Genomic DNA, 11,373 nt, shown 5'->3' with positions numbered 1-11,373 from the left:
ACACACACATATATATATGTGTATATATATATACACATATATATATACATAGAGATATATATATACATTATATATATATATAGAGATATATATATACATATATATATATATAACATAATATATAATATATATACATATTATAATATTATATATACATACATATATATATATACACATATATATATACATAGATATATATATATACACATATATATACACACACACACACACACACTATATATATACACATAAATATACATACACACACACACACACACACACACATATAGAGAGAGAGAGAGAGGAGAGAGATAAAACAAATTTCATCCAGGTTTCCTTAGGCTTGTCCTCCACTTTCATCAGTTTACAGATCCAAGGACCCAGTCCTTAATAGGTCCTACTGTTTCAATGCACATGCTCATGAATCCCAGACATTCTCTATCACCTTTTTTTTTTCTTCGTTTTTATGTTTTTGTGTATCTAAAGTCAACAAGACATATGGTGTTGTATGGTTCAGAATGTTATAAACAGCATCCAAGAAGTCGAAAGTAACAACACTGGAATTTTTTAAGAAGGATGTGAGGCAGATACAGAAAGAGAAGAATAAAAGAAGAGTATTATAATGTAGAAGCTATAGGAGTTGCAAAAATTAAGAGTGAAGTGATGGCAAATCAAGCAAGAAGGCATGGGCATGTGCCGTGAAGAAATGAGGGTCACCAATAAAAGGGGTGCCTTAATCATTGTTTAAGGCATCTAGTGAGAGAAGAGGAAGAGCTAAAGATATATGGATGGAAACAAGATTCGCCGAACCATCCCAAACTGCCCAGCGCATATCGAACCTGACTACTGTGGAACCAGATGGTTCATAATATTTGTTCAGAATAGGTGGAAATCCAGTCCGAATCGAACGGAATTATCAATCTAGATGGCACATGCCGGTTCAGGGCCAAACATCCCTTTATGTAAGACCACTGACCCTCACCAAACCCTCATTCGACCCACTTACTCTCTCTTCTCTCATTCTCACTCCCTCTCCTCAGTCTCCCCATATCTGCCCTTGGAGGCTCTTCACCCTCTACTGCCAGAGCTCCTCCAATCAACCACCCCTAGATTATATGAGCTTGGCACCTCCTCACTATCCTTGTCCACCTCCACAGCTAATAGGACGTCGGCCTTCTCCTCCACTACATCTCCCACCACCTTGTTCGTGTATTGGCCAGCCACCAGTAGGAAACTACCTCTCTCTCTCTCAGAATATGGGCCAAATCCTACAATGGTGAACCCGGTACCTGATAGGTACCTTGTTATGTAATGTGTGTTTGCATGGTACAATATCATAAGTACAGGTCATGGTACCAGTTGTGCAGACCTCAAAAAGACCTGGAGAAACTGCAAATAGTATTAAAATGGCTATAAATATGAAGGATTTCATCAAGCTTATCCCAAATAAATGAGACAAGGATCAGAAGTTAAGCTACCGATATGGTTTAACATCCATCTCAATCAGTTGTCCATCAATTTATCCTCTATTTATGCAACTTATAGCTTCCTCTCACAAATTCTTGCAATATTATCCTTCAGGCTGAGTATTGTCTTTGAAGTCTAAATTTCTCTATATTTCATCATTACAATACTTCTAAGCAATTTTTAACAAAAAGAGGAACCAAATGGTGGACAGTGCGCATCAAGTAGGGTGACTGCAATAAATGCAAAACCACACTGAGTGGGGGGGAAAACCATATCTTCTAATAAAAGACTATCGAAGTTGAGGGAAGGAAAGGTAGTTTCAAATCATGACAAATCATGACAATAATACCTCCTGAATATAGGTCTTCAACCAACTGATCCATGCTTCCTTTCTTTCCTTACCAATGTCTAGCAACACAGCCTTAAGTGGAACAAGCAGCTCGTTATTCGAAATGTTAGGGTCTGCTCTGATATTTGAAAGTAACCGAAAGAAATTTGTGTAGTCAACTTTATCAGTAGCCATGTTGCTGAGCAGCTTGCTGATTAACTGTCTGTTGTACTTCACTAAACCAAGTTTTCTGGTCATTATAGATTGATACTCATCCATGAATTTGGTTCCATATCTGTAACAGTGAAAAAAAGCATCAATAATAATAAAATCAACCACATGGAATCCATGGTCAAACGGAAGAAGCAACAATACCTCTCCATAGCATAGTTTGCCTCTTCTTTGCTGATCAGATTGGCAGTGGACAAAGTTGTGGTAAACTGTGCAACGTTCCACAAGCCAATGTCTGGTTGGTTTGCAAAACAATACCTTCTTCCTGGAAGGTCAGTGGTATTTGGAGTATAACTGGGATCAAATGCATCCAAGAAGCCAAAAGGTCCATAATCAATAGTTAGGCCTAAGATGCTCATGTTGTCAGTGTTCAGCACACCATGGGTGAAGCCAACCCCTTGCCAACTTGCAATCAAGGAAGCAGTACGCTCAGCGACCTCAACTGACCAAGCTGATAAAACCACGGGAAAAAAAATAGATTGCATTTCCTCCAAAAATTCCTTCACATCAATTTGGAATGTATGTAGCATGGAGGATACTGAAACATGGCAACCAAAAACAAATGTACATATAAAGAATCTTACCTGCATACTTGTTAGATGTCAAATCAATATGTGACAAGTCTCCCTGACCAGTCTCAAATGACAAGCCTTCACTCTTGCTCATATTTTCAAGATGAGGGAAATGATGTCGTATTGTGTAGTCTGCCAAAATACGAACAATGTCAAGGTCCTCTTTGCCCCTTGATGCATGGATCTGATATGAGCCAAAACGAAGGAAGGATTGTGCAACGCGGCAAACAATTGCACCTGGTTCCTCTTTTGGATTGCCACTGTACCAGGAGTGAAACCAGAGAAGAAGAACATATTTATTCAACAAGAGCACTCTGTTTGAAATTTAATTGCAAAGAACTGCACTAGACTTCAGACATTTCTTATCATATAAAAACAAGTGCATTTGAAACATGATTGCATGGCTCCATTAAAACTATAAAGATTTCCTTCTATATCAAAAAATGAGCAATAGAAATATTTGAAATTTATTTTTTAATAGCACAATATTTAGTATTAACGAGAATTCAAGCATCGCATATCCCACTCAACTATGCAACAGATAGAATTAAGAGGTTAGGGCAAGTAGTTGGACACTTGGATCCACCATATAGTCTAGTGCATGGACAGCTTGGTAGTGATTTCTATTTAAGAATTAATCATGGGCTATTAAGATTGGGATAGGGAAAGTGATGTGGGATAAATAAAGAGAGGTAGCATGATAGTTGATGCAAAAATCTTTCAATAACCCAAAGATATCATCTCTTTCTATGATTGGTTGGCAAGAAAGCAGCTGACACATGGGGCAGGTATATATCTACTTAAGTGAATATGCACATGCACAAAAGCAGTACCCAGTCCATCTAAATATCATATAGGTAATTAGGCATCCTTGCATTGTTCACAGATCCACCATAAACACTTATCAGATATCGCAACATGGACATGCTTGTCAACCAAATCAAAGGAGGCCTTCAACTGATATAACAAGAACTGAAGAACTGCAGCTTGCTATCAGTAGCACTAAAGCAAAAAACAAAAAAACAAAACTTCAGCAACTATCAACTCACTTCTATTCTAGCATTTAATATGAAACTGTCATGCCAAGTTCTTGAACAAAGCCTTAAAGCAATCACACCATTGAGCCAGAAAGCAGACACACTAATGGACTTTTCTTGAGAGAGGAGAAGATTTCATTTACTATTCCATCAATAACCAACTCTAATATTCTAGGCCTCATTATTTGAGGATTTTAGATAGTACATGACCCAATTAAATCTTAATTGGAACAAAGTAAATCCTAGCCGTCAACCGAATAATAAACAAGAATAATATGTATTAATCACTTGTAGGGCAGTGGGTTTTTATAATGCTTGACTTCAATGGCCTCATGTCATCAAGCAACCATAAAATATTTTAATTGTAATGCTGAAAGTTACTTTAAATTGTGGGCCCTCTGGAAGTCTAGGATGTTTTCAAGTTAGTTGGACTCCATATTCATTCTAAAACCTACTTAATTATTTAAAATGCTCACAAACAGGTTGTGCACTGCATGCTTCAAGGGAAAGGATTTGAATAATTACATTAAGTTCAAATTGAAAATAAAAAAAGAAATAACTTGATTTCATAAAATTGAATAAAAGATCAAATTTAAACAAAAAAAGAAAATATAAATATAAAATGAAAACAAATTAGAGAACAAAACCAATAAGAATACAAAATTTAAGATTAAAGGCAGAAAAACTCATACAAACAAAAGTATAAGATTATAAATATACTAAATAAAAACGTAAACCATAAACGAAAATCAGAAACAAAGACATTGAAAACTTTACAGTATATAAGGTAGTCATACAAAAGAAAATTGGAAACTAAATGAATAGACTGAAAGTAATAGAACATAATGAATAACTAAGTAAAATACATAATAAAATATAACAAAATAACTTGAATAGAAAAATATCAACTGAGAATACTTAAAAAATAATGAAAAACAAAAGGATAGGTTAGAGAGAGAAGGGTGGGAGTAGGATGTGGCAGGTTAGGTAAAAGACGACAATGCTTATGTGGGAAGGGTCTTTGTTGGGAAGTTTCATGTTAAAAATGGAGCATTTAAAGCATCATTAGTTAACCCCATACAACCAAGGTGATTAATAGGAAACATGATGGAGAAAGTATTAAAGAGATTATGGAGAAATAAAGGAAAAAGAAGAGTATTAAGCAGGCCAAGGGCCAGGGAGGGATAGTGAGTGTGATCTAGGAGAAGGAAAGAGGGAGCGACACGTGAGCATCAGTGTCACAAGTAGTGTGTGTGTGCACATGTGTGCCTGTGTGTGCATGCATGCATGTGAAAAAAGAGGACAGAAGGTTGAGAGAGGGGGAGTTTAGCTGTAAGTTGAAGACCAATGATCATAGACTACTAGGTAGGTAATAGATTGAGATACAGGACAGGCTAAGGATTTGTGATTACATAATGCAGTTTAGGGTATTCCATAAACAAATATTGGAAAATGAATATTTAAGGATATTCATAATTTCAAATTTTGTTTGCTTACTATCACAGAAATTTGAAAAAAAAAAAAATAGCTATAACTTACATATTGAACTCTAGCACAACTCAAATACAGAAAAAATGAATTCCTACATCAAAGAAGAGGAGAGAATTGAGAATGTTCAAACAGCTGATTATACTTTACTCCTTTTTCTATACACACATAAGTAGATGGATACCATTATACAGACAGACACATGTAAACATAGACATTATATAAAAAGTCCAGACAGACACGTAAACATAGAGTGTGTAAAACAGCTCCCTGCAAAGAATTCACAAGTTATCAGATTAGAGAGCATACTCATAAAACATGTCCCTAATGACACTTTTGCCGGTTGTGACAAGACAAGTGCTCGGGTAGTAGGAATTCCCAGTCCATTCATAGCTTCACTGCACAAGAATTCCCGGATGCTGCTACGCAGGACTGCAAGACCATCAGCAAATCGACTGTATGGAGTCTTGCCAGCACCCTTGAGCTGCAACTCCCATCTTTCACCTCGGGAATTTAGAAGCTCTCCTAAAGTTATGGCACGACCATCCCCCAGCTGACCAGCCCATACACCAAACTGATGTCCACCATAACATTGTGCATATGGCAGCCTGCAGATGATATAAAAAATATTCAAACTTTAACGCACATCATCAAAGGTGAAATTCATTGCATGAAAAAGGAAAAGACTTGCGATGAAGAAGCTGCCTAAAACTTACCCTCGCACCAAAGGCAGTGCTCCAGAAAAAATTAGTGGGAAATCTGGCCTTTCAAATCTGAAAACTTAAATAAATGTGAGTATATGTACATGCCATCCTTCCTGCTAATTGCACATGATCTCTGAAAGAAGAACTAAACTTATGATGAATCCAGCATGGATCCAGCCAGCAGAATCAATGAACTTCCATGATAAGCAAAGATATAAAATATCAAGCATAGAAGGCAATATGGCAAGGTGAATTTGTGATACTAGATGAAAAATGAAAATCATATATCCTGTCCCCAGACTCCCCACTCATTTGACACAATTGACTTCATTGTCCTGTCTGTCAGATATACCCCACTTAGGCTCACATCTTACAATATTAGAGAACCAAGTTTAGAAAAGTCACCAATACATCCAAAAAACTAATACAAAATTATGAAACATACAACATAAATCTACCACGGACTAAGGAACTCTGACCCCACTAAAACTGATGTACCATAGAGACAAAAAGAAAAGATTGTTTAACCAAGTAACTGAAATGACTTAATGCTTTTGATATTCAAAACGAGAACTCAGCCTCATCCCATCAGGCCGAGGTCAGTTATGGAGCAGAACCTACATAGGGAGCTTCCACCAAAGATACTTCCGAGCCTATGTTTATATACATCATGAAAGGTGTGACAGGTGCAGGAAACTTCAAATCAATATACAAACAGCCATTTTCTGGGAGAACATTGGCAAAAGATGCATTTATGAAGAAAACAACAGAAGGTAATATGATGGTAATGGAAACAGATTGTCCACTTTGAGTCCTCAATGGCTTCTTAGTCCTGCAAAGCATGCCGAAGCACTAAGCTTATCCAGGGAATGGGAATAAGAATAATAGATATCATGTCATTTGATTAACAATATGCCCAGAGTACTCTATTATACTGGGAGAGGAAGTAACGCCATAAAGGCATAAACACTATTACAATGATAGAGATTGCATGAGCTTTCAGTAACATTATCACCAGAAAAAGAAAAATGGAAATCTTAATCAAACTAAAATACTCTGATTGTTAACAGAGAGAAATCTCAAATATAAATGAACTCCGGTAATTTGACTGGCAGCATGATTGATTCAGTAGCACAATGTGAATTTTACTAGACAACCAAAAGGGTAAACAATTATGAGGTGCAGAGCCACTTACTCTCTGGGATCCAAATCAAGCAACTTGGCAACTGACTCAGACCACACTACAAGCTCCGGCTTCTCTACTTCAGCAGATGGAGAAACTTTTGTGTAACAAGCATGTAGGACCTGAAAGCGAAATCAATTGTAACTTCATCTGTGAGTTTTAGAAAATCACAACCTTGTTGCAACCTAGAACTCTTCTTCCTTGTGCGCGTTGGAATATAAAACCTCATACTGTGACACAAGCTGGCTGAATATTTGAAGTTCAAAAACTGCTTCAAGCAGTTTGTGAAGTCTAACATTGCATCTATTGAAGAGTCAAAATATCATTAAAAATAACAATTCACTTATGCCAGAATATTAAGATGCAATTCATTTCACTACTTAGGATTTGTGAAAACTACACTGATGCTTTTGATGCCTATGGTTGCTTCACCATGACTCAACTGCACATGAAATGCTCCCTGAGCAGGTGAAAAACTGTGGGCTTCTTGGTGTGGAAACATAGACTCCGGAGCATCATCTAAAAGGACGAGAATTAGTTCAAGCCACTCATAAACAGCTCATGTCCAGCTCATGTACAGCTCAATTATGAATAAGATGAAACTCGGATCAATTGTAAATGAACCAAGCTTGACTCTAGGTTTTAGGCTCAAAAAACTAATGTCCAACAAACTTCAGCAACCCTCAGAATAATCCAGGTAAGCTTGATTAGGCTAAAAAAAAAAAGTCAAATGTTATGCATTATACATTATAAAATACAACCTAAATGTTATCGAAACAAATATAATGGCCAAAATCTAGAAGCATAAGCAATCGATCCTATAGGCTAACTGATTTTAAGGATACTAAGCTCATTGATGTCAAATCCCTCCATCTTCCATCACCTTGTTCCACCTCTCTCCGCCTTCGAGCTAATCGTCGCTCCTCTGCCAGCTGCAACAACCCTTTATGGCCCTCCACTAGCACCAAGATCCTTGTTTCTCTACCACAATGAGGACCATTCCTCCTCCAATGCCACGCTCCCCCTTCCTCTCTTATCCCAAGGCATGCAACTTCTTTATCCGTGTTGAGCATCTCCTCCCTTTTTCATCAAAGTCATTGCTCCTCCATTGGCACACCTGAGCCCTGCTGCTCTTCCTTTATTAGCATTAAGTGCCCTCAACCTCCTGGCTCTCTCTGCCTCTATCCACCTCCAAGCTAAAGGCCTTCCATCGAGCTTGAGCCAACTCCGAATCAAGTTTAATTCAAGCTTTTTTCAGTTCTAACTCAAGTTCAACTCCGTTCAAGGGTAAGGAACCACTCAAAAAAGGCTCATATCCAGCATGGCTCGAAATTAGGTCAATCAAGCTTGTTGCAACAGAAATGAGCTGATCTTGGTATGAATTTCATACTTTAAGCCATGCTAGCAGCCTTAACTATCAGCATTTAGCTACGTGAAGGACATCCAATTTGAATTATAAGAGCTTTCACCAAAAAGGAATTGGATGACCGAAAAAAGAACTGTTATGATGTGACTGAGATAAACACATGTTCTCATCAAACAAAACACGATGAGCAAACAATTTTACATCATAAAGAAAACTAAACTACACTCTCAAAATGATAGGCATTAGATCATGCAGTTGCCGAGTGCCAAGCTTCAAGTCACAACAATGCAAGTTGAATTAATTTGAAAGATTGGCAACAAAAATATGAGCATATGAGGAAATTGTTGCTACATGCTAAGTTGACAAGGGACAGGAAGAGGAGGAAAAGAAGGGTACAACAATATATCCACGAAGAAGAAAGAAGGAAGAAAGCTAAGATGCAATAGAATTCATGCATCGAGAAGAAAGAAGCAAGAAAGCTAAGATATGATAGAATATGTGTCATAAATAAAGCCCTAATTGCTGATCTTTGTGCATACCCAAGTGGCCTCTACTAATTTCATGTGCTTTGTTCTTTAATCAAATCTAGCTGATAGGTGTAAAACATATCTAAAAAATCAGATTACCATGCTTACGTCTATATGCGCCATAGGTCATTTAAATAGTGAAAGAAAGATTTACTTGTGCTAGTAAAGGTGAAACTTGAAAGGAGTGAGCAAATTTTGTTGGATATGTCACAAGTGGTCAATCAGCAGTAACAAGAGCACATTGGAGAACCATAAGCCAAGATCAAGTGTGATCCTTAATAGCTTGATATTCCAGGCTAAATCATGATAATGATTACATTCACCATTATAGAGAAATTCTATGAGTTATCAACAACAACAACTATAAATGTCAGTCCCTTGCTACACTTTGAAAGATAGTCTTAAGAATATATCTAAGGCATATCTCTCTTTTCAGTCCCTTGCTACACTTTGAAAGATAGTCTTAAGAATATATCTAAGGCATATCTCTCTTTTCTTTCTGAATTTGGTTTTGAGAGGTTTGGAGAAAAGAGAAAGAAAGAGAAAGGGAAGAAAGCCAGAATCTCTTGCTTGGATAGTAAAATGAGGAGAAAAGGGGAGAGAAGGGAATAGAAAAGGAGAGAATAGATTTACCATCACACCCATTTTATGTCTGAAAGGGATATGGGAAGAGAGAGATGTCTTATATGCGATTTTTGATTTTGCAAAGTCATATCTTTGAGAAGGGTGATTCAGGATGGGTTGAAGGAAAAACAATGCCCATAACAGCCCAGAGGTACTTCAGGAATATGAAGTAGTGGTGTGTTGGTGATGCACCACTAGTTTCACATTACATACAGAGATTTTTTATTTCCTTTCTTGGACAAGTACTGAACTTTTCTTCTCTTTTATCTCATGGGCACCCAAACAAAGGGGGCAAGATTCACCTTCTTTTCCCTTTGTTTCTCTTTTGTTTCCTCTCATTTTCCTACTTTTCCATCCTCTCTTCCATTATGCATCCAAACAGTGTGAGGAAAGAACCCTTTCCTCTCCCATGCTCTTTATCTTTTGCTAACCAAACAACAAATTTCGACTTTCTCTTCTCTTCATTTCAAATCTCGGTATCCAAAATGAGTGTTAGGTTGGACATGCTTTGAGGATTTGATGAAACAATGTCATATAATGACAATTCCAACGCACTAATTTATGATCCCACGCTGTGTTTTTAAAGCACAGCTTTTCAGTGATCGTGATGATTACAACATCTTTCTTGAGATAACTCCGTCAAATGCCCCTTTTCATCTCTAAGGACACTACCATGGTGAACATGGGGAAGAATAAAGAATGCTATGTTTATAGTAACAAATAGATCCGTACCTTTTCTAATTATGCCTTAAATCATCGAGAATATTTCGAGATTAAATAAATTGACCGAATTCTACCAATAAATAAACTTTATGGAAGACTGGATCGCAAAAATGCATACTTCTTCCAAGAATTTCAAGAAGAATTTGGAATTACCTCTCGAGGAATCGCGTCAGTTCTTGGATCACCCGGTAGCTCCCTAACAAACGAGTGATCCCAATTCAACTCCTCAAGCTTCCGAGGAACCCCTTCCTCGCCTATGCTCCCGTCTCCACTAGCCTCCGCAGAAAGTTCCGACGCCTGATGCCGAGCCTCTTCCGGAGATGCCATAGGAGCAACGCCGGTAAACCCTTCTCCAGCGCCGAAAGCGATGCAATTCAGGCGACGGAAAGGCCTTCTCCGCCTATCAGCCCGGGAAATCTGATGACTCCGGCGTACGGGCTGCGGCCAATGGGATCTCCGGCGGAGGGCCGGAGGAGAGGTGAGGATTAGATTCGAGGAGGAGGCGAGGAGGAGAGGGGAGAGGGAGGCGAGGAGATTCTTGGGGAAGGCGGCGGGGGAGGAGAGGCAGAGGGAGGGGAGAAACGAGAAATGAAGCATGTCGGCTCTCTTTTCTAGTCTCTCTCGTGTGAAACAGGGGCGGGACCGCGTGATTTTATTTTGGGAAATCGTGGATGATTGGATTATGTGGACCGTCCATCTGGTTAGTCTTTCTTTTTTCTTTTTTTTTTTTTTTTTTTTTTTTTGGTACAGTTTTTATCTCGTGTTGATAACAACTACAGAGCTGAACATAAGACAGCATTACATCAGGCTATAAAGAACCAGACAACAGTATTACAAGACTGAATAGGAAAATACAGCAAAGACTGAATAGGAAAATGCAGCAAACATTAGATCGCCTGCTAATGAGGTGAGTTTTTCCTTTAGGGGGGTTTATGTGCGGTTCATAAGAGTCACATGGTATTATGCAGGAATCTAGTCCAATTAGTTAGGCTGGTCCTTGAAAAAAATGCATACTTCTCTATTAAAAAAAAATGCCACTTCAATATTTTAAACTAAAAAATTCTATATTCATGTGTGGTTCATAAGAGTCACATGTTATTATATAGGAATCTAGTCCTGTTGC

General features: G+C 37.9%; 1 protein-coding gene across 1 annotated transcript; it reads right to left on the bottom strand.

Annotated features, from left to right (window-relative positions):
• Positions 1-1,786: 1,786 nt before the first annotated feature.
• LOC140856381 (uncharacterized) lies at positions 1,787-10,883 on the bottom strand. The gene is given in 8 exon segments (XM_073253555.1): positions 1,787-2,090; positions 2,171-2,477; positions 2,611-2,858; positions 5,433-5,481; positions 5,484-5,731; positions 5,840-5,896; positions 7,023-7,132; positions 10,404-10,883. Coding segments are annotated over 8 exon segments (1,752 nt in total). The 5' UTR covers positions 10,848-10,883; the 3' UTR covers positions 1,787-1,801.
• Between the last annotated feature and the right edge of the window lie 490 nt (positions 10,884-11,373).

Source organism: Elaeis guineensis, chromosome 3 (genome assembly GCF_000442705.2).
Source record: "Elaeis guineensis isolate ETL-2024a chromosome 3, EG11, whole genome shotgun sequence".
In the NCBI taxonomy this organism is placed as follows: Eukaryota; Viridiplantae; Streptophyta; class Magnoliopsida; order Arecales; family Arecaceae; genus Elaeis; species Elaeis guineensis.
Note: the sequence above shows the minus strand (reverse complement) of the source record. Positions and strands in the feature narration are given on the sequence as shown.